The sequence below is a fragment of the Molossus molossus genome, unplaced genomic scaffold (genome assembly GCF_014108415.1).
Source record: "Molossus molossus isolate mMolMol1 unplaced genomic scaffold, mMolMol1.p scaffold_m16_p_1, whole genome shotgun sequence".
Lineage (NCBI taxonomy): Eukaryota > Metazoa > Chordata > Mammalia > Chiroptera > Molossidae > Molossus > Molossus molossus.
Window position 1 is genome coordinate 231,962,830 of NW_023425344.1, and position 23,006 is coordinate 231,985,835.

General features: G+C 40.9%; 1 protein-coding gene across 7 annotated transcripts in view; it reads left to right on the forward strand.

Annotated features, from left to right (window-relative positions):
- The window catches only part of NRXN3 (neurexin 3), a 1,496,329-nt gene that overhangs the window by 1,437,825 nt on the left and 35,498 nt on the right, over positions 1-23,006 (forward strand). For 5 of the 7 annotated variants that reach the window (XM_036267618.1, XM_036267616.1, XM_036267617.1 and 2 more), the window contains one exon: positions 3,157-3,235. In XM_036267618.1, the coding sequence (XP_036123511.1) occupies positions 3,157-3,235 (79 nt within the window). Of the gene's footprint in view, positions 1-3,156; positions 3,245-23,006 lie in introns of all 7 variants that reach the window. The other 2 variants (XM_036267647.1, XM_036267631.1) reach the window with 1 other exon arrangement.

The following is a 23,006-nucleotide window of genomic DNA, read 5'->3' on the forward strand; positions in this document are numbered from 1 at the left end:
CCCAGGTTGCCAGCTGTAAGTACAGTAGGCTGAGTCAGGTTGTTCCTACCACAACCTGCTCGTCTGCCTCTCATTGCATCTTCAAGTCTAGCCACCACTTATCTGAGCTACTGGCAAATGTGCTTCTGTTGCCCGGGAGGAACAATGCTTCTACCTATATTCATGGAGAAGATCAGCAGAAAAAAAAAAAAAAAAAAAACCTCCTGGGAGTGGAGCCCAGGGAGAGTGAACAGGGGAGAAAGTGACTGAGAACATAGACCAGCATGTGTGTGAGGTCTGCAGGGGGCAGTGGGCAGTAGGGCCCGTTGTGGGGACCGAAGCTGAGGTGTTAATGGGGAAGGAGAGTGTAGCTATGCACCATGTCACCCACACCACGGGGGAGAAAACTGGTGTAGTATTTGGAGGTGGAGGAGGGAGAGGAAAATAGTAAATAATGTTTCAATCTCAGAGTCGAACTTTTCATGCAAAAAAAAAAAAACTTTAATTCATTTCTTTGGCCAATAAACATTATGATAATTTTCTTAGAATTAAGTTGAAGATTCTAAGAATATTATGTTCATGTGTTTTGGGGGGGTTTATTGGAGTTCTGCATTGTTTTCATACATTTGCTCAATGACCATTTTAGTGCCTGGCCTTCTGTCCTTGAGATGAGCTCACTGGATTCGCATTCACTTTCCAGGTTCACTCATTTCTAGGGACCAACGCTAGTTAAACAGTGGACGTGCCATTTTGCAAGGTCCTTATAATCAAGTCACTAACGATTAATTTCCAATTGATTATTCTTTGGAAGTGTATTCCCAATCACTTTTTCATTATCACCCTCTAAGGAGTTTTTTAGACATTTTTTTTTCCACTAATTGTCCTTATCTCATAAAATGTTAATACCACAGATATACTGTGTATTCATTTAAGTATTGTGAGCTGTCGGTAGGTCATAAACTTGTAATAACTAAGATCCGCTGCCTCCACTCGACATGATCATTGCTGCTTTGGGGGAGGTGTCACCCCCAGAGATAACGCATGCTCTGGAACATTTGAACAGCGAGGGTGGCCCTTCGAAAAATGGTGTTTGCCTCTTACAACTGCCTTCTGCGTGTGCATAGTGAGCAAGTATCCCCTTGCCACCTCCCTTGCCTAAATACCTGGGGGTGGACCTGCATAGGAACATCCAGAGGAGTCTGCTCACCATTGCCCGAACAGAAAAAATGAGGTTCCAGGACACGCCTGACAGCATCAGTTTTTGGAAATGAAATGCACACTTCAGTAGTGTCTAACTGAAAAAAAGGTGTGTTTGAAAATTCTTTTTCTGTTAGCTTTAAGGAAGAGCAGGGTTGAAGTAGCTTGCCTGTCAGCTGTGGAATAAGGATCAATAACATGGTTTAAGGCATCCCTCTGCCACTGTCAGTTAAGCGAAGTCAATTACCTAATGTGGTTTCCCCTGTTCATCGCGGTGTCCAGTAATTTTATGCCTGGTGTGTCTATTTCCAAAAGGATGTTTCCTGGAATAGTAAGCATGTGGGTGGTCGTGATGTTTGTGTGCTGGGGCTGCCAAACAAGGCCCCGCGGACTGGGTGGCTTAAATGACAGAAATGTGTTTTCTTGGGGTTCTGGGATCCAGAATTCCAAGGTCAAAGGTGTCAGCTGGCACTTTCTTCTTTTGGCCTCTCTCCTTGGCTTGTGGAGGGCTGTCTCCTCCTTGTCATCCCTCTCGGTGTGTCTGGGTCCTAATCTCCTCTTTTGTTAAGGGCACTTGTCATATTGGATTAGGTTTACCCCTAATGACCTTATTTTAACTTTGTTACTTCTTTAAAGACTCTCTTCTCCAAACATCAGTTACATCCTGGGGTGTGGGAATTAGAATGTCCACATAGGACTTCGAGGGGACACCATTCAGTCCACAGCATCATGTAAGAAAGGGTATAAAGAAGCCAATGTGGGCCTCACATGCAGACTTCGACTAAGATGTATCTGTTCAAATGCCCGCTATGTTTCTTACTAGCTGTGTGTCCTTCAGCAACTTACTTGACCTCTCCCAACTTCAGTTCTCTTTAGAAGTACAGTAAGTCTCCCTGTCCCAAATGGTTTTTGTGAGAATTCTGTTGAATTAATTAATAAAAACTATAACTAATAACTATATATACATATCTAGCACAGCATCTGGCTTGTAATTGCTTTTCCCCTTGACTCCAGATTCAGACTTAAGTGCATTTAGAATAGTAAGACCAGCAAACCAGTATACACTCTATATATTGAGTACTCCTATGTACATACTAGGAGGAAAGTTCGGGGTGTTTTTCTATAAGGTCTATAGATTTGTTAATTAATCCCACAGTGTGTCTTGCACGTGTACCATGTGCAGGCACAGACACACTCTTCTTATCTACTGTGTAGCATTCTTACTGTCCATACCCACAACAGCCCCTATATTTCTTCCAGCAGATTTCCCTGGCACTGGGTTTCTCTACGATTTAATAGAGAAAAAAAAAAAAACCTGTCTCAAGTCGAATTACTGCAGTTGAGACAAAAGTTTCTCTGCTCTCCAGAAAGAGCCTTCCCTGTGTCCGGTGACTGTCGTGCGGTATCTCTGTGCTGGTCCACATTGCTAATTCAGCTAATTGCAGCAATTACACGAAGAAAAAGCTGCTGGCGAGAGAAGCCATTACGCTACTCCCGAACAGACTGCATGCCACAACGTTCATTAATTATGCCAGCCAATAGATTCACGACCGTACTCTTGAGACCGCACACCGTATGCACGTCAAACCCTCCCAGAGCGGCAGTGTTTCTGGGCTGGCTTGTCTTCTTGGATCGCCCACCCTTGGTCATGGCCCTTTTCCTGCCTCTCTGATTCTCCAAGTGGAAACCAAAGTCAGAAGAGAGTCATGTGATGGGATAGGTATGAGTCTCCTAAAGCCAGTTTGGGCCACTTGGCTTCCCGTAAAACTCACACAGATGGTCCGGATCCAGAGCGATTTGCAGCTATACAGGAGTTCAAAATTCTGCATCGTGCAGCATGCCTTCTTCCGAGAAAGGCAACAGTAATAATGAGGGAGGCAGGACACAGTGATAAGTCATTTATGCTTTTGTTCATTGGTTTCCTTATCTCTCTCTCCTCTCTCTTCCCCTACCCCATTATTTTTTCTTTGACATGCACAGCCAACATCAGATGACCTTGTATCATCTGCTGAATGTTCAAGCGATGATGAAGACCTTGTTGAATGTGAGCAGAGTCAAGGTAGGTTAGGTCAGTCTTCTTTTGCTTGCTTTATTTTTTCATTTGCAAAAAACAATACATACATATATGTGAATATACGTGTGTTTTATATATATTATAGTGTGTTAATGTGTGTGTTTTCTATATCTATATATGTATAGACATACATATATAAATATTAATATATAATTTAAAGCATCAAATCCCATGGAAGGAGTAACAAGGTCCCAGGGAAATTTAAAGTCGGTTCCTTGATAGGGAAAATTCCACGGTATATGAGCTAACTTTGAGCAATAAAACACCCAGACTGACCACAGGAACAGTATATGTGTAGCAACCAGTTGGCAGCTATGAAATTGACAGGGCAGGGTGGAGGCATGAGGAGCCTATATTGGAACAGCGTCAAAAAAGCATGAACCCTAAGTGGAGTTCATCATGATCATTTAAACCTCATGAATTGTTCTGAACCTAAGTGGAAAACAAAACTCAAAACCAAACAACAACAAACACATTTTCCATGGGATTTAAACAGCAGTTAACATGGTATTATATTTATACTAATTTTGTTCCTTGGGTGTTTAGAGAATTTGTGCAGCAATAGAGCAAACACAAAATTAGTACTGAACCATGCCATGTCAACAGCTAAAATGCTTCAAAATGTATTTACTGTGCTTAAATTGAGAGGGCTTTGGCAATTAGACGCTTCAGTGTGTACCCCATTTGCACCCAGATACATTTTGATGTTTTACGGTCTTTCTTTCTAGTGAGCTATATATGATATAATGTCCAGCAGTCCCTGTTTCCCATCAACTTCCCCAAACCGTCTGTTTTGAGACTTGCTATAAGTTAAACATTTATATATATTATATATAATAGAGAACAGATATCATCGAATTTCTGTGTACGTTTAAGAGAATTAAAAGCTGGAGCTGGGTTAGGATCTTATTTCTGCAAAAGCTAAAAGAAAGAAATAGAATTTTCTAGTTGATTCTCTGGGTTGCTTTAATTGTTTCCCCCGTTCCTTTAAAACAAAAGGGCAAGCCATTAAACATTTTGTTTTGCTAATTCTAGAGAACTTTAAGCTTCATGAAGAAATGATATAGCACAAGTAAAAATCTACTATTTGTGACCCCGAAATGATTTACGATTTTTCACATTTTGTGGAAGCCTGGCTGCTGGTGTCGCTGCTGGTGTCTTGCAGGTGGCTTTGGATCCAGGAAGTTCTGTGGGCACCTGTCCTTAGCGTTGCTTAGGGACATGACACAGTGTGGGGCCTTTTCACTTTAGAGGGTGATCTGTTCCTTTTGAAACTTAGTTGTGCGGGGAAAAAAAAAATAACTGTGACCTGGTTAGTCAGATTTTTAAAAATTATTGTGTAGTTATCTCAATGTATTAAGTGAGGTTTTAGGTCTAGAGGGTATTATTGTAAGTCAGACAGAGAAAGAAATATACCATATGGTTTAACTTCTATGTAGGATCTAAAACCAAACAAACAAAGAAACCAAAACAAAAGCAGACTCCTAGAAAGAGACCAAGGGGATGGTTGACAGAGTGGGGAGGGCAGTGGGTGAGAAAGGTGAAGGGGAAGGTAGTCAGTAGCACTGTGATAAGTCTGCAGGGTGACCGATGATCACTGTACTAGAATTAGTAGGGTGATCACACTGTAAGGTATAAAAATGGCAAATCACTATATTGTATACATGAAACTAATATAACTAATATAATATTGTATATCAAATATACTAAAATAAAATAAAATAAAATTCTACACCCGAATTTGAAAACCAAGTTTTTATCCATTAATTCATTTAGTCATTCATTCAATAAATATTTCTTCACATTTAGGAAGGATACAATGTATCTAGATTTGAGTCCTTCCTGTTCTAAAAATTCTTATGAATGAACTGTCAGAAAAAAATAGAATAAGGAGCTTTATGTCTAAATTGCTTCACTAACAAATATCTATACATTAGGCATCTGCTAGGCCTTAGGGATTCAGAAATGAATTTGGCAAGATCCCCATATTAACTGATTCCATGGGAAACAGTTACCTAGACTTTAGTCTGCATTCTGTTTCTTCTTGCTCTGCTTTTCTTGCTTTTGTAGCAGTGATCTCTGTGTCCATCTCCATATACAAAAATGTTTATTAAAGGTTTAGATTTTAAGTCTTCTTATAAAACAGAGGCTTGACCAGATTGAAGTATTACCACCACCTTCCCCTACTCCTCCCACCCCCACAGTCATCTCCATAGCAACCTCTGTCACAACACAGACAGCTTTTTCAGATCTCAGATTCACAGGTTTCACCGCTCCCGGCTGTGGGTATAGACTGCCTTTTGGTATTGAACATGAACAGGTCCAAACTTGAACGGCAGCAAACTAAGTCCATTTGCTTTTTAGTGGCTACACAGGTGTTTTCACTGATTCAAAGGCACAGGACAGAAATTCAATACCAGTGTTTTCTGTAGTCATATAACTACTCGGGCTGGGTGGGGGATTAGAGCAGTTCTTAAACAATCTGTTCTGTTCTGCAAGAAAGTATGAGAAGGGGAGATGCATAAATCAGGTGACAGAGTGCCCATCCCGAAGCAGCTAACACGTAGCTCTAAGACACTGTATTGATGTCCCTTGTCTGGGATTATTCAACTCATCACATCTGAAGGATGAGCATTTCTTCTTTCTAATTTTATTTACTCCATAAAGTATTCCTGGTAAGTGATTCAGAGACACAGGGAAATATGTCAGGGGCATACTTCACACAGGAGGGAGATAGGTATTTCTACTGAGGCAGAGGTGTTGCCCTGGGGACCCGATGAACCCTGATGATGGGTACATAGCGTAGCTCCCTCAAGCCTTTTTGTATTAAAAGGGAAATATCTCCAGAGTCTTCACATTTTCAAAAAATGCAGAATAAAAATCAGAAACTATTAAACAGTTGTTTCTGGGGCTAGGTACTGCCACTACCTGGAGAGAAGGTGTCCATTGCTCAGGCAGCAAGGGGCAATGTGACAGTTCCATAACTTTGACCGAAATTGTAAATCTTGAGGTTCTATGTGAATATTGAGATGAAAACCCAGTTTTGATCACCTTAATTCACTATCTCAGTTTCTAAAATATTATTCTTTTCCAGACCTGATGTTTGATGGAAATACACTAACCTTGGCTAGTTACCCCGGCCTTGTTCCATCTTACTTAGCATTACCCTGTCTTTGCTCACTCTGTTAGCAAGCTGATGATTTTCTGGCTGTCTGTTATAAGGCATTTCCCTTCTGTAAGTTCTTTTCTGATTCACTGAGGTCCACTGGAAGCTCTTGCTTTTCATAAATGTGGGCCGTTAAGCACATGCTAATTCAATAACTTTTGTTTTCATGTGAGCATCACATTTTACATGAAATTAGTTTTCTTCTTTAATTTTCTTTAAATCAAAATTGGATTCAAAGCTGCTGGCTTTGAGTCAGAGGTCAGCAAATGCCTTTCACCCCAAGACCCGCTGTGGTGCTCAGGAGCACCATGGTTGTGTAACTTGTCATATCAGGTTTGGAGACAGCGTAAAAGTGTTTGGAGTTTGGTTGATGACAGTCTAGAAACTTTGTAAAGCTAATGGATCTCAAATTTTCTCTGTATATTTGCTCTAAAAAAATATGTAAATGAGTTTTAAAAACTACAACTACCTAAACCATGACGAGACAGAGTGAGCGCTCAATTAGTATTTATTGATTGACTATGTAAGAATTGCAAAGTACCTGGTAATCTTAAAATAAAATTAGAAATTCGTTATATTTCTAACTTCATCTCCCTTTAAACAGCTCAATAAAGCCTATTGAATTATTTAAAATCTATAATTTTATATAAGTGGATATCACCCTTACAAATCCACATTTCTTCAACAAAAAGAACTCCGCTTTGCCTACCCCTTCTGTTCCTGGGAACTAGATCATTGTATAATGAGTAGCAGGTAAGATCACAATTTCTGAACATTTTTTTTAAGAACCAGAATTGAGTTTTTAAAGGATGAAATCGTAATGAAGCCACCTGTAGCAAAAGAAAATATTCAGAAGAACGTGTGACTCACGATTTAACTACCTCAAGTTGAGGCTCAGGACTTCAACTTTCCTCATTTATAAAAGTTGATTATGTTCCCCACAAAGGAAGGCAGTGTCTAGTTAATATTTTAGATTTGTGACTTTGCATATAAATGTTTTCCTTCCCAACTTTACTCTGTTGATATCACATTGTGCAGTCAGCTCTTATTTTATTGTCCTTCATACATCTTTAGATTCAACCATAACAAAAATATAGACCAGCTGGAGAGGATTCAAATAACCACTAGAAAATAGGGTTTTCTGATGAGACTGAGGAAGCCAAATAACAATTAAGATCTTCCGTAAGTTCACCGTAGTGATCTAAAAAAAATTCAGAAATATAGAAAAACTGATGAAATTGACTTTGCATTTCTTCTCTCTTCCTCCCCTCTATTCCTCTCACCGACATCTCCATCTTTGGAAATAAAAATAAAATCAAAACAAATGTATTTTTTGATTAGCTTTTTTATAATTAGAAATGACCAACATCCTGGATTTTATATATTTATAGTCTCAAGATCTAAAAGGCATGGGGGTCAGAGGTCACAGAGCAGAGGAAAATAATAAATGAAAAGAAATGCCTTTTACACCTGAGAAATGGGCAAGGCAATAATTAACAACTATATTGATTATGGAGGGACATATTTTCTGGTTATCAGTTAGCCAGGTTTCTTTGCTTCCAATTTTGTTAAATATCCTTTGATCAAACATCGAGGGACAGCACTTCACCCGAGGGCAGCCATTAAAAGGGAGTCAAGATGAAACATCCATCCATCAATAGGACTGTGCTAAACGACTTTTGCAATGGTTGCATTGAGGGGGATGTTTACACTAATGGCAGTCATACGAGAGCACAAAATAATTCGTATTCCCAGAGTGGCTCTCAGATGCATTTTTACTCCTCAATCCTACAGTTGTTATATTGGCATTTGCAGTGGTGTTAGTTTCACTGGGATACTCAATCCAGTGTGGGTGAGATTTAAATTTCATGGAACACCCACAGCATCTCCCTATTTGTGTTCTCCAGGTGGAACTGGATGTTAGTCTTTCTCAGTTTGAGATACCTCAATAAAATATGGATACTATGAAAATCTGGCACTGAATTGCTTAAAAGCTTGCCAAGTCATTCAAGTTTTTATTTGCCGGAACACTGTGGGAAAGACAGCTGCAATGCTAAGACAGTGATGCTTTTCCAATAGAGGATAAAAAGAAATTGAGCCTTGTTCTCCAGAAGCCACGGATGAACAGAAGTCCATTTCTGATCACTGGCTTTAAATCTGATGTGTGTAATCTTATGTGTTCATAGGAAAACACATTCATATTTGTCATTGGTGTCTCCAGCAAGCTTAAAGAGTTAGCAACTTATATATCTTTATTACAGTTTTTTTTTTTTTTAGAAAGATTTTTCCAGGTGGAAACTCATGATTGGCAAAGAGAATCATGTTTAAATGTTATTAGTCAAGTGGCTATTCAGTGTATAGTAGATTAGTAAATGCCAAATGAAATACCATAGGAATGTTTGAGTATCACAGTGTCCAGAACCTCACCTTGAAGAGCTCAGGTCCACTTAAAAACACTCTGCATAAAGGGATAACAGAAGTAATCTGATAAATGATTTAGCTTTGGGAAGTGCAGTGTAAATAAGTATAAAAGTCATAAATGTAATAATCATTATTGGCTATGGACGTTAGTCATTGTTACATTTCAGTTATATTTCTGATGTATACACAAGTGAACAGTTGCTCACATACAAGGTGTAGGCTAAATCCTGCTAATTATTTAATTTCCCTCTCTGATCTATAAATTAATAGAGTATGTTCATTGGCCTATAATGTTCCAAATTTAATGGTATAATGTCTGTCTTCATTTGTTAACCCACTCTGTGATAAATTGTATCCCTTTTTAATAACCCAACTCTACCCCAACACAAACTAATGTTTAAGCTATTTGAGCAAATATGTGCCCTTTATATCCCTAATGATAAAATGTTTTGAAAGTTAGAATAATAATGGAAATATAAGTATAGAAAAGTTTTCTAATTAGGTGTTAGGCAATTAGGCAATGCATCGGCCAGGCATGGCTCACATAAAACATGTGGCTCATGGTATGACCATCACCAAGGATTCCATAACAAAAATAACAAAGCTAATGAAAACAATCAAAAATGAAGAAAAAAAAATCTATCCATCTCCATTACCCAAGATTTTTTGGTATGTTGGGAAGGGAAAGGACTCAATAAGATTAATGTGTATGTATATACACTTTCATTTAAAACATTTTTTTAGTGACTACTATGAGTTCACTGTCTATTGGAGAAGGCAGAAAAGTAAGGGGAATAAAAGGAAAGAATGGATAGAAAGGGAAGAAACAATGTGGGCATTGAATGGAAATGCCTAGAACATTATCAGCAAATAGCATACCCCAATGATAGACGGACAAGAAAAATCACAGATGATGATGCCCGCAGTGATGGACCCAAGTAACTCCAGAGACCATTCTTCTGCATCTTTGGTTGGAGGCACAGAATTTCCGACTGACTGCAGCTGAAGACAGTACAGTTCAGTCATCCAGTTTTCTTTGAATTCCATGTAACAGTGTAGTCTAGAGTCAGGGCTTCTTAGGTAACTAGTTAAGGATGGGCCTGTTGAATTACAAGCCAAACTTACGAGAACTTCCTGATTTCAAACGCCAGTGCAAGTTGTTGATAAGGAATGAGCTTAATGAAATCATTAAGCAAGCCCCCCCTCCTCCGCTAAAAATTAAAAAAATAAAGAGGGATTGGGTTTTAAAAGAGGTTTTTATGTTTTTTTTACTTTTTGTGTTCTGTATTTTTTCTCCCATAAGCCTTAGTACATGTACTGTGTGTATATATATATATATACACATATATTTAGATATGTGTATACTAAATATATAGTGCCTATCACTCCATATATATATAGACACAGTATCAGTGAGATTAGACTAATGCAAACAGAGATTAACAACAGCCCCTGCCATCAGTCATGTGTGTTACACAGAAATTCACACCATCATTCTTACATCAGCCAACATGAACATGCATGATACTGTTTTAACTTGGTGAACAAAGCATGTTAATTTTTTTTTAGGTTTTGTTTTCCTCTTTATCATGATTACAATGATGATTCCATAATTCAGTTATCCTTGAGAGGGGTGGAGAGAAAAAGTATACAGATATATCTATCCATATATGCACATCCTTGTGTATATATGTCAATAGATGTATGCCGTGTATATATTTGAGGAACATTTTCTGTTATTTCACCTCATCTTGTGCCGCATGAATTTTTGGTGTTTCAATTTACTTTATTTTAGTTTGATTCATATTCAGTATTTCGGTCATTATGGCTATTTTTAACTCATTGCTATATTTTTATGAGTAGTTATAATCATTTTTTTTTAAATACTGAGAGATCTATAGATATACAAATCAAAAAAGGCAACAAAATCTTTTCTTGCCATCCTAACCCTATTTCCCTTCAGCATATCCCTCCAGTATCTATGCTTAAAACTGAACAAACCCCAACAAAAGCCAAGAAAGTTGTGTACAAAAGAATGAAATACCGCGTTTTCCACTTCTTCCTCCAATGTATATGTTTCCTTTTAATTTCCTTTCTTTTCTCTTTTCATTTTTCCCTATATCTGCACAGGCCACTTGCCTTCCTCCCCCCTTTATGACAATTAAGAGGACAATGAGACAGGTCTAAATCAATACAGAAAGAAAGAAAAACATGCAGAAACAACAAACAAAGAAACACATCCCTCTTCACAAATTTCAGATGGCATAAAAAGAATTTTATTGCAGATGTAGAATACTTGTTGTATCTTTTCTTTCTGGACCAGCGCAGGATCATTGTGGCATGCAGTGACAGTTTCGTGGCTAATCAACTAACCATGGCCTCCATCACCAATGCATGGGCTTTAACGATGCCATCTTGTGTTTCATCCCAGTGAGACTTCCAGGCTAACCCAACAAGTCCAGTGTATGAGTTGTGGGGGTAACTTACTTTTGTAGTTCTAATTCCACGGGTTCTCATTTTTATTATTATTTGCATCAGGTTATGGTAGCCCCAAGAGCTGCTGCTGCAGCATCTCTGTGTGGTTTTCTTCCTATGTTTGCTTCCCTTGGCATAGCCGCCAAGCATGTGTGTCTGGCGTGTCTGTCTTGCCATCTTGTCTCGAGTCCATTGTCATGGTACCGTTCTGTGATTCTGTTCTCTGTGTGTAACATGTGATTGGAAGTCCTCTCCCTTGATTTCTTACTCCCCTATCGTCTCAACTTTTAACCTTACCCCTAGGGAACTTCACAAAGAAGCCAAACAAATTTTCAGTTAAATTTTAAGGCAGTGGTTTACATCTGGAAGTCATACATTGCCATTTTTACCTGGCTAAGGGGGCAAAACCTACAGTGGGAAACTCCTAACAATACTAGCCAAACAACCACCCCATCCACAAAAATGAGAAACCCTTGTTGATGTCTTTGGAGTGATTAAATGGGTTTATTGTTAAGGGATTTCACATAAGAGTTCATTTTCTAAGAGTTTTTTATAGATTACTAGTCTTCTAGTTAAACCTTTCTCCAGGATCAACAGAATTTTATTTCAGAAAATGCTAGTGAGGAAGCATCACCAATTCTGCTGCATAGAGCAGTGCCTGTCCCTGAATGGGTAAGGAATTTGTGGAAATCTGAGTGTTTCTTAATATAAAATTCATTAATGTTTATGTACTTTAACCTAAAATATAAATGCAAGGCATTTGAAGAGGAGAAAAGCTTTTTAATTCACTGGTTCTACCTCATGCATATGTTGAGGTAAGATTCTCTTTTGATCTTTCTGAATCAAATGATATATATATTTTATTTTATTTTTTAATTCATGGAAGCATTAGAGAGCCAACACTTCCACTTAGACCTAAATTCCTTCTCTTCTCTTTCCAAAGAATGTGACATATGTAATGGCCTTAGTTCTGAGAACAAGGTTTGATTATCTTGAGACAGACACGGAATAAAGCACCCAGTTAATTATTCAGATACTGGATTATACCTGTGATTATCCAGGAAATTTGCTGCATAATGTGGATTGATTTCGTTTGTTTGATACTAACAGTATGAAAATGAAACTCTGTCAGGACTTCACATCCTTATTCATAAAGTTTGATCGGGAGAGTATAAAATAGGGATAACATGCATTGATCGATGAAATATTTTGAAACGGGTCTTAAAGTAAAAAAAGTTTATATTTTTAATCTGGAGTAGAGAAAGCTTTCAGGGCAGACGATTCTATGATGAAATGTTTCAATCTGTCAGGGTAGCTCTTTGCTGCTCATAGGAAAAGGGGGAGAACAAGGAGAACGTTTGGGGGCTCTGTGGACCAAGAACGTTCTCATGAAGGTAGACAAGGCAGGAGGGAAGGTGGGAGAGAGAGAAGGTAGATAAGGCAGGAGGGAAGGTGGGAGAGAGAGAAGGTAGATAAGGCAGGAGGGAAGGTGGGAGAGAGAGAAGGTACATAAGGCAGGAGGGAAGGTGGGAGAGAGAGAAGGTAGACAAGGCAGGAGGGAAGGTGGGAGGGAGAGAAGGTAGATAAGGCAGGAGGGAAGGTGGGAGAGAGAGAAGGTAGATAAGGCAGGAGGGAAGGTGGGAGAGAAGGTAGATAAGGCAGGAGGGAAGGTGGGAGAGAAGGTAGACAAGGCAGGAGGGAAGGTGGGAGAGAGAGAAGGTAGATAAGGCAGGAGGGAAGGTGGGAGAGAAGGTAGACAAGGCAGGAGGGAAGGTGGGAGAGAAGGTAGATAAGGCAGGAGGGAAGGTGGGAGAGAGAGAAGGTAGATAAGGCAGGAGGGAAGGTGGGAGAGAAGGTAGATAAGGCAGGAGGGAAGGTGGGAGAGAGAGAAGGTAGACAAGGCAGGAGGGAAGGTGGGAGAGAAGGTAGACAAGGCAGGAGGGAAGGTGGGAGAGAAGGTAGATAAGGCAGGAGGGAAGGTGGGAGAGAGAGAAGGTAGATAAGGCAGGAGGGAAGGTGGGAGAGAAGGTAGATAAGGCAGGAGGGAAGGTAGGAGAGAGAGAAGGTAGATGAGGCAGGAGGGAAGGTGGGAGAGAGAGAAGGTACATAAGGCAGGAGGGAAGGTGGGAGAGAGAGAAGGTAGATAAGGCAGGAGGGAAGGTGGGAGAGAGAGAAGGTAGATAAGGCAGGAGGGAAGGTGGGAGAGAGAGAAGGTAGATAAGGCAGGAGGGAAGGTGGGAGGGAGAGAAGGTAGATAAGGCAGGAGGGAAGGTGGGAGAGAGAGAAGGTAGATGAGGCAGGAGGGAAGGTGGGAGAGAGAGAAGGTACATAAGGCAGGAGGGAAGGTGGGAGAGAGAGAAGGTAGATAAGGCAGGAGGGAAGGTGGGAGAGAGAGAAGGTAGATAAGGCAGGAGGGAAGGTGGGAGAGAGAGAAGGTAGATGAGGCAGGAGGGAAGGTGGGAGAGAGAGAAGGTACATAAGGCAGGAGGGAAGGTGGGAGAGAGAGAAGGTAGATAACGCAGGAGGGAAGGTGGGAGAGAGAGAAGGTAGATAAGGCAGGAGGGAAGGTGGGAGAGAGAGAAGGTAGATAAGGCAGGAGGGAAGGTGGGAGGGAGAGAAGGTAGATAAGGCAGGAGGGAAGGTGGGAGAGAGAGAAGGTAGATAAGGCAGGAGGGAAGGTGGGAGAGAAGGTAGATAAGGCAGGAGGGAAGGTGGGAGAGAGAGAAGGTAGACAAGGCAGGAGGGAAGGTGGGAGAGAAGGTAGACAAGGCAGGAGGGAAGGTGGGAGAGAGAGAAGGTAGATAAGGCAGGAGGGAAGGTGGGAGAGAGAGAAGGTAGATAAGGCAGGAGGGAAGGTGGGAGAGAAGGTAGATAAGGCAGGAGGGAAGGTAGGAGAGAGAGAAGGTAGATGAGGCAGGAGGGAAGGTGGGAGAGAGAGAAGGTACATAAGGCAGGAGGGAAGGTGGGAGAGAGAGAAGGTAGATAAGGCAGGAGGGAAGGTGGGAGAGAGAGAAGGTAGATAAGGCAGGAGGGAAGGTGGGAGAGAGAGAAGGTAGATAAGGCAGGAGGGAAGGTGGGAGGGAGAGAAGGTAGATAAGGCAGGAGGGAAGGTGGGAGAGAGAGAAGGTAGATAAGGCAGGAGGGAAGGTGGGAGGGAGAGAAGGTAGATAAGGCAGGAGGGAAGGTGGGAGAGAGAGAAGGTAGATAAGGCAGGAGGGAAGGTGGGAGAGAGAGAAGGTAGATAAGGCAGGAGGGAAGGTGGGAGAGAAGGTAGATAAGGCAGGAGGGAAGGTGGGAGAGAGAGAAGGTAGATAAGGCAGGAGGGAAGGTGGGAGAGAAGGTAGATAAGGCAGGAGGGAAGGTAGGAGAGAGAGAAGGTAGATGAGGCAGGAGGGAAGGTGGGAGAGAGAGAAGGTACATAAGGCAGGAGGGAAGGTGGGAGAGAGAGAAGGTAGATAAGGCAGGAGGGAAGGTGGGAGAGAGAGAAGGTAGATAAGGCAGGAGGGAAGGTGGGAGAGAGAGAAGGTAGATAAGGCAGGAGGGAAGGTGGGAGGGAGAGAAGGTAGATAAGGCAGGAGGGAAGGTGGGAGAGAGAGAAGGTAGATAAGGCAGGAGGGAAGGTGGGAGGGAGAGAAGGTAGATAAGGCAGGAGGGAAGGTGGGAGAGAGAGAAGGTAGATAAGGCAGGAGGGAAGGTGGGAGAGAGAGAAGGTACATAAGGCAGGAGGGAAGGTGGGAGAGAGAGAAGGTAGATAAGGCAGGAGGGAAGGTGGGAGAGAGAGAAGGTAGATAAGGCAGGAGGGAAGGTGGGAGAGAGAGAAGGTAGATAAGGCAGGAGGGAAGGTGGGAGAGAGAGAAGGTAGATAAGGCAGGAGGGAAGGTGGGAGAGAAGGTAGATAAGGCAGGAGGGAAGGTGGGAGAGAGAGAAGGTAGATGAGGCAGGAGGGAAGGTGGGAGAGAGAGAAGGTAGATGAGGCAGGAGGGAAGGTGGGAGAGAGAGAAGGTAGATAAGGCAGGAGGGAAGGTGGGAGAGAGAGAAGGTACATAAGGCAGGAGGGAAGGTGGGAGAGAGAGAAGGTAGATAAGGCAGGAGGGAAGGTGGGAGAGAAGGTAGATAAGGCAGGAGGGAAGGTGGGAGAGAGAGAAGGTAGATGAGGCAGGAGGGAAGGTGGGAGAGAGAGAAGGTACATAAGGCAGGAGGGAAGGTGGGAGAGAGAGAAGGTAGATAAGGCAGGAGGGAAGGTGGGAGAGAGAGAAGGTACATAAGGCAGGAGGGAAGGTGGGAGAGAGAGAAGGTAGATAAGGCAGGAGGGAAGGTGGGAGGGAGAGAAGGTAGATAAGGCAGGAGGGAAGGTGGGAGAGAGAGAAGGTAGATAAGGCAGGAGGGAAGGTGGGAGAGAGAGAAGGTAGATAAGGCAGGAGGGAAGGTGGGAGAGAGAGAAGGTAGATAAGGCAGGAGGGAAGGTGGGAGAGAGAGAAGGTAGATAAGGCAGGAGGGAAGGTGGGAGAGAGAGAAGGTAGATAAGGCAGGAGGGAAGTGTTTCCCAATGAGGCAGGTGAAGCTGCTCGCTGATGAATGTCAGGAACCAGCGCAGACACACATTTGCTGTGTTTGCCAATTTCTTCAGTGTGAGACACTCCCACAAATGTGACAACACTAAATCAAAAATTGGGAAGTAACACTCATTAACCCATGATTATATAGTATTTTCACCATACAGATACTATAAACATCAATAACCTCAAAGCATAGTTAATAGTATAATGTAGGAAGTAATGAATTGTAATATTCTACCTTTGTTTTTATTTATGTATTTATTTGTTTGTTTATTTATTTATTTATTTATTTATTTTTTTATCCTCACCTGAGGACATTTTTTTATTTTTTGTACAGATAGAGTGGGAGGGAGAGAGAGAGAGAGAAACATCGACGTGAAAGGGACACATCGAGTGGCTGCCACCCGCACGACCAACCAGGGCCGGGGACAAACTGCAACCGAGGTATGTGCCCTTAGCGGGAACCGAACCCGGGTCTCTCCGGACCGCAGGCCGACACTCTAACCGCTGAGCCAAACCAGCCAGGGCCTACCTTTGTTTTTAATATACTGCATTTGATTGTAATTGTATCTATTTTAACTTTTTATAATGTCTGTGTTTTGCAACCGACTTGCAAACATTCCTGAAAATGTAACAATCAATTGTCATGAGCTGGCTGTAGCATAGAACTGGCCCAGGTATGATGGTATTTATTTAAATTTCACTTTAAGTTGTTATGAGGGGGAAACTATAATGGCCAGACTACAGTTGAGAAAACTGGAACTCACATAGCTTGCTTTTCCAAGGTCACACATTTGGGCATTCAAATCCAAGCCTGTTTGAAAGGGGAATACATTTAATTTCTATTGCAGTATACACAGAGGGGAAAGCTTAAACACATATTAATGCCCAAGGTTGTGGAACTCGTATGTGCTCCTTTGTGGAGCTTTGACTAATTTTGTTTCCTCAAAATAGAGTTGCAGCTGCTCCTTTCGTAACTCTGAAGACCAGGATATTTCTTAGGTTTGCAAATGTTGATTTTTGACTTTTGGGAAAGTTATCATAGATGCCTTTCTTAGCACATAATTACAATCTCCACCAGGATTCCATTACTCTGTCCTTATGTTTTTGTAACTTTAAAAATATAGTAAACTTTATTTAGTTACAACATTCGATGTATGTTAATGAACCAACTGCACAGTGAAATACATCAGTGCCTTTTACTTCTACATTTTCATGTAGAAGAAACTAGTATGTACTTAAAATGGCAGGAGAGCCATTTTGTTGCAGAAAAATGACCACAGTTTTTTTAAAAAACCCACATTACTGTTAGATACTTAATCATTGCTTTGTGAAGGAGTTTGAGAGATCTGGGAATTGAAATCTTAGCCCTTCTAATTTGACAAGTTAAATTCTCTGATTGGGTTTCTGATAGTGCAGCATTTTATTTTGATATGGTGTCTGGTTGAGTTGCCCCCATGGTCAGCCTTCGGTGACAGCAAACATTATCTTGAATCAAGTGCCTTGAAGTGATTTCTAAGCCTTCACTTAGAAGCTTGCTACTGCTACATCCTGTTTCCTTCACTGAGTAAATATTCATGGAGCACTTACTCTAGTGGAGTATAGTTCAAAGTACTTTACATTTTCAACTTCTTTAATCCACATGGCAATCCTGTGAGAGGCTCTCATTATCTTCATTTTAAAGATAAATAAACTGAGGCACAAAGGAGCTAAACACATTGTCCAACGTCACACAGCAGGAGGCAGAAGACACTGGATTTGAACCTAAGCCAACTGGCCCCTGAGCTCACACACTGCTCACTGCGTTACATTGTGTCTGATGATACAGCTTACTCTCCGTTAACCAATAGATATGAAATAGCTACCTGCCTTTTTGATAACAATGAAAGGAAGTTTGTGTATTGAGTATGAGTGGTCAGGAAATACTTGTTAGTTAAATGCATTTATTGCCATGCATTCAAAGACTTCGAAAGCCATAGTTGATAAGGGTTATGAAATTGTTCAGTTCTGATGTATCCATCAGGTGTGGTTGCAACAACTTACCCTTGTTTTCTGTGAGGAAGATGATTTCAGTATTTAGGATAGATACTGTCTCTCATGGGAGGTTAGGCACTCCGGACATCATCTCAGTCATAATTTGTGCCCTGGGGGCTGTCTTCTCATTACTCATTCATGGTCCTGTTTAGAACATCTGATCAGACAACAGCCACCTCTAACTGATGTTAGGATTCTAAGAATAGGGGCTCTTAATGAGAGCTGTGGTGAGATGCTGTATTATCTCAATTTCAGAACTAATTATGTTCCTTGGAACATAGCGTTTTAGATATTACAGCTAATAGAAAACAACAAAATAAGTGAGCATGTCTCCAACAGGATGGACTTCTTAGCCCCTTGCTGACCTCTGTGTGCTCTTAACATTTCATACTTCTGGGTTCATCTTCTCTTTTTTCTTTTCTTTTTTTTTTACCTCCTTGCATTACATATCTCAAACTAGGAACAACAAAAAATCAACACAGGCAAACAAACAAAAACTGTTGGGGGTCCCTTGAATGTTCTATGCCAGGAAAGTACCTTAAGAGGAGTTATTAAAGACTAAAATCCACAGTTCAAAAGAAAGCATCTTTTAAAAGCTAAATTTGCTTTTGTTAGAATTTGTCCAAGGAAAATATAACTTGCCCAAGAATCTGGGGTCTCATTACAAATTATACTGCTCCTGACCAGTCCTGAAGCCAGACCCTAGACTGGGAAAAGGGTACACTTGATAGTGCTGAGAACTCTCTGCTGTTGAGTTCTGCTCTCACCATAACTTTGAAGCACAGACACCCCCTTTTTACTCAAAGATCATGAAAACTGACAATATTATCTCACCAAATGTTCAAGTCTTTTTGATCAATCACCTAGAGCAAAGGCTAGCAAACTTTTTTCTGTAAAGGGCCAGGGAGCAAGTTTTTTATACTTTCAGAGACTTAGAGTCCCTGCTGTTGCAACCGAAAGGCAGCCAGCCATAGACAATACATAAATAAATAAATGTGGCAGTTTCAATAAAACTTTATTTTTAAAGGCAGGCATCAAGCTAGATACGGCCCCCACCCCTCGTGTGCTGACTCCTGATCTAGAGAAATCTGATAGGTTAGAAATGTGTAGCCTTTTATTGTTTTTGCGTCGATGAATCCTCCTTGCCATTGGATAGCCGATTTTGATACACATTTATTAAGTTCTCCACAAAGCACGTGAGACCACATAGGGTAGACTAGGACATGAAAAGCGTCTTTCTCATCATTATGTTAAGTATGCCGTTATCTCACATATAAAATGTGATTCAAACCCAAACAGACAAAACCAGGATCCTCTCCGCCCAGCATGTGCCCTGTGGATTTTTGGAAGAGCTTGATGTTTTGCCCTTTTAGTAAACCCATCCCTTCCCTCCCACACCCCACATCCCACACCCCACACCCCACACCCCACACCCCAGCTGCAGCGACTGCGTTCTCCCAGACCCCAGACCTCTTTGGCAACAGCTCCCCTGAGCTCCAGCCCACATGCTGTGTCTCACCCGAAGCCTTGGCCGTGGGTTACTGAGCTGACAAATGTCTAAATGACTGAGATAAGATATTTGCACCCTGCTGAGAACCTCTTCTTTCCCTGCACTTTTTGATTTGCAGCTTTATAAGCTTTGCGGGGAAAGTGACAAAAGCATTCTTGGCCACACGGATAATGAATGAGGACAGAATGGAAGGGGCACAGTACACAGGACCCTTCCTGCACTGTGGCAGACACAGCCATTTACGTCTTAGAGGCTGAGGGGCAGAGGTGGCGGATTCCCTGTGGGGCGCAGGCAGGAGCCTCCTGTGTCCTGAGGGGGCTGATGTGTTCTACCACCCTGCGGCAGATTAGACAGGAGCAGGCTCTGAAAATACAGGTTCAAAGCCATATTTGGTATGACTGCTAATGTTACCTTTGTTATTTTATAACTTAATGCTTAGTCCCTTTGGTATCTTTAACATTAGAAAATGCTGGGGAAAAAATACAAAAGACTCATCCATGAATAGCAGGTATGTTGTGAGGCCAGATTCTAATGTATCCCAACCCCAGAGGAAGCATCAGATTAATTTTGGGGAGCCGGGATGCTAAGTAATAACCTTATGAGGTTTCTCCATTAGCCAGCCCCCCCCCCCCCCCCCCACACACACACACCCTGTGTGATATTGTGCTTGTCTGTGAGAGAGATATATCAATCAGCCGCCTCCTGCACGCCCCCTTCTGGGGATCGAGCCCACAACCTGGGCATGTGCCCTGTCTAGGAATCGAACTGGGACCTCTCAGTCCACAGGATGAAGCTCAGTCCACTGATCCACACCAGCTGGATATGGAATGAGTGTTTTAATAAGCCTCTGAGATCAGAGGGATTATAGAAAACGAGAATGAAACAAGAGTAAATTACGCACTGCTGATGACCTGACAGAGACATAGCAAAGAAAAGTCTCAACGGCTTTTTCTCGCACCATGCTCGCGATAGCCAGGTTGCTAGGCTTGGTTACTTAGTGGTTTGTTTGTTTCCTTGTTTATTTCTTTATTGGTTTATTCATTACTAGCTTTTCCTATAAAGCAAAGGGACAAACTCTGTCCCAGGGGCTGGCTGAGTGACATGAATAGATGAAATAGACCAGGTTTCACAGTCAGCAACAGCGAGAACACTGATGAACTGGAGAAAATGCACCCTCATTTAACAACATTCAAATTGATTTATTTTTTTCAATGATATAAAAATGGACCCTCTGAAGTCAATGAGATACACAATGTTTGTTTCTATTTTTGTTTTTCATTCTATTTTTAAACATACCTTTTGATCTAATACCTTAAAGTTGAAAGAATCTGCCTGGCTGGTGTGGCTCAGTGGTTGAGCGTTGACACACGCACCAAGAGGTCACCAGTTCAATTCCTGGTCAGGGCACATGCCCAGGTTGTGGGCCTGATCCCCAGTGGGGGGCATGCAGGAAGCAGGCAGTTGATGTTCTCTCTCATCAATGTGTCTATCTCTTTCTAAAATCAATACAGAAAAAAAAATTTTCTTTAAAGTTCAAAGAAGGTGCTCTCAATAAGATTCCTAAGACATCATTTAGTGATATTATTGAATTAAACATAGCAATTTTTCTCCCAAACTCTCATTAAGTTAAAGGCCATTTTAAATCTCTTTTTTTTCCTTTTACTTTAATCTTAAATTTTACATAACTCCAAGGCTAGACGCTTGCAGAACTTTAGACTCATGGTAATGATTTAGTTTTAGGTGACAAAACTAAAGCCTTTATAGGTACATTGATTTGTCCAAAGTCACAGAACTAGTTTCTGTTAGAGTTGAAATTAAATTCCAACTGTCCTCAGTCCATAATTTATACCATTTTACTGATACTGTATATGAAGTTTTTTGTTTTTTGTTTTTTTTTCCACCAAAAGTTTTTATTCTAAACTGAGATAATATCCAACAAAGACATCAGCGGATGTGTGAAAACTTGGTTATCTTTTTTTTACTGGTCATTATTACCACACAGAAGACTAGATCATTGACCCACTTAGGGGGCGCATTTATAACTTTATTCTGTAGATCACTAGGCGAACTGACTAAGATTGTGGACAAATGGTGAGGCAATTTGTGGGGACTAGGAGTGGCTTGTGATACAGACACAACCAATGTGTGGTCTAGTGATGAATCATCAGTGATATCACCTTCCTGACATGAGGACAGACTAGAGCAGTAGTTCCCATGCACAAATGCAAAACCAGTGGCAAGCTATGACTGAATTCATGATCCATGGCAAACTATGAGAAGAGAGAACAATATAGTAAAATTTGTACAAAGTTAAACTTATGGACCGCCCCACATTCTGAGATTTTATCTGCTGTTTTTGTATAATGGTAAAAATCAATGTTTTTTATAAAAATAGTATTTTGCTACTGTTTGTAGTATTTTTTTTTTTTTTTTTTGTATGTGCCCCTAGCAGGAACCATACCCGGGACTCTGGTCCACAGGCCGACACTCCAACCACTGAGCCAAACTGGCCAGGGCCTGTTTGTAGCTTCTTTATTTAGCAAAATAAAAGTTGGCAATTGGATGTTACCCCTTCCCCACAGAGTTTTCTTTGACCTTTTACTGATATGTGAAAACAAATAAATCAACATACAAAAAAAAAGAAAAGAAGACATTTGAAGTGTTATCTATGATGCAACACTAGGTTTAGATTTTAAAGACTAGAGATCTTCCTAAGTCTAAAATTTTATTATGAACTAGGTGATCTTAAGACCTAGCCATTTCTTTCATTGAAGCCTCAAGAAGTTATTATTCTAAGCATAGGTGACTTAGATATTAAGTATTAAAGATAGTTCGAAATGTCATTATATAAGGATAGATTAAAGGCAGAAAATAGAAATGGCATTTTTTTTTTTTTTAATCTAGAATGAATGTCATTAGAAGGCCAAAATCAGTTTATAAATATAAACTAAACAACAATAGACATTTCTAAGAACTCGAATGCAAGTCTAGAATTTCTTCTCATCTAACGCCTTCTAGAAAAGTAGAAAGAGCTGTTTTGGAGAGCTGAATTTGCCTGCATTTGAATGAACACAAGTCATCCTTGTGAAAAGAGGTCAAGACCCCAGTCCCAGCCAAAAGAAAGGATGTGATCTATACTCAAGGCAATTAGATCATCCCCCTCCTACCTTTTCTGTCTCTCAGCTTATCTACCAATAATCACTTCCTTCATAAAAATTTTTATCTAAATTTTGAAAATATTATCTAAATTTTAATTTTATAAGAAGCCATGTCAAATTTACTGGGTATTCACTAGGAACCAAAAGTTTGGTGTCCCGAATCAGGTGTAAAGATTATATTATCAAAAACAGCTTTAATGGTCATTCTCTCTATGTGGTGCCCAGTGTGGTTTTTCTTTTGTTATTTATACTCCAGAATATCTATGCTGAGTATATGTTGCATTTATCATTGGAAAGAAAGCATATATATACTTTTTTATTTTTATTTAAATGTTTTTTTCTTTATGGATAATAGAGCGAGGGAGAGAGAGAGAGAAACATTGGTGAGAGAGAACATCAGTTGTCTGCCTCCTGCATGCCCCCCACTGGGGATCAG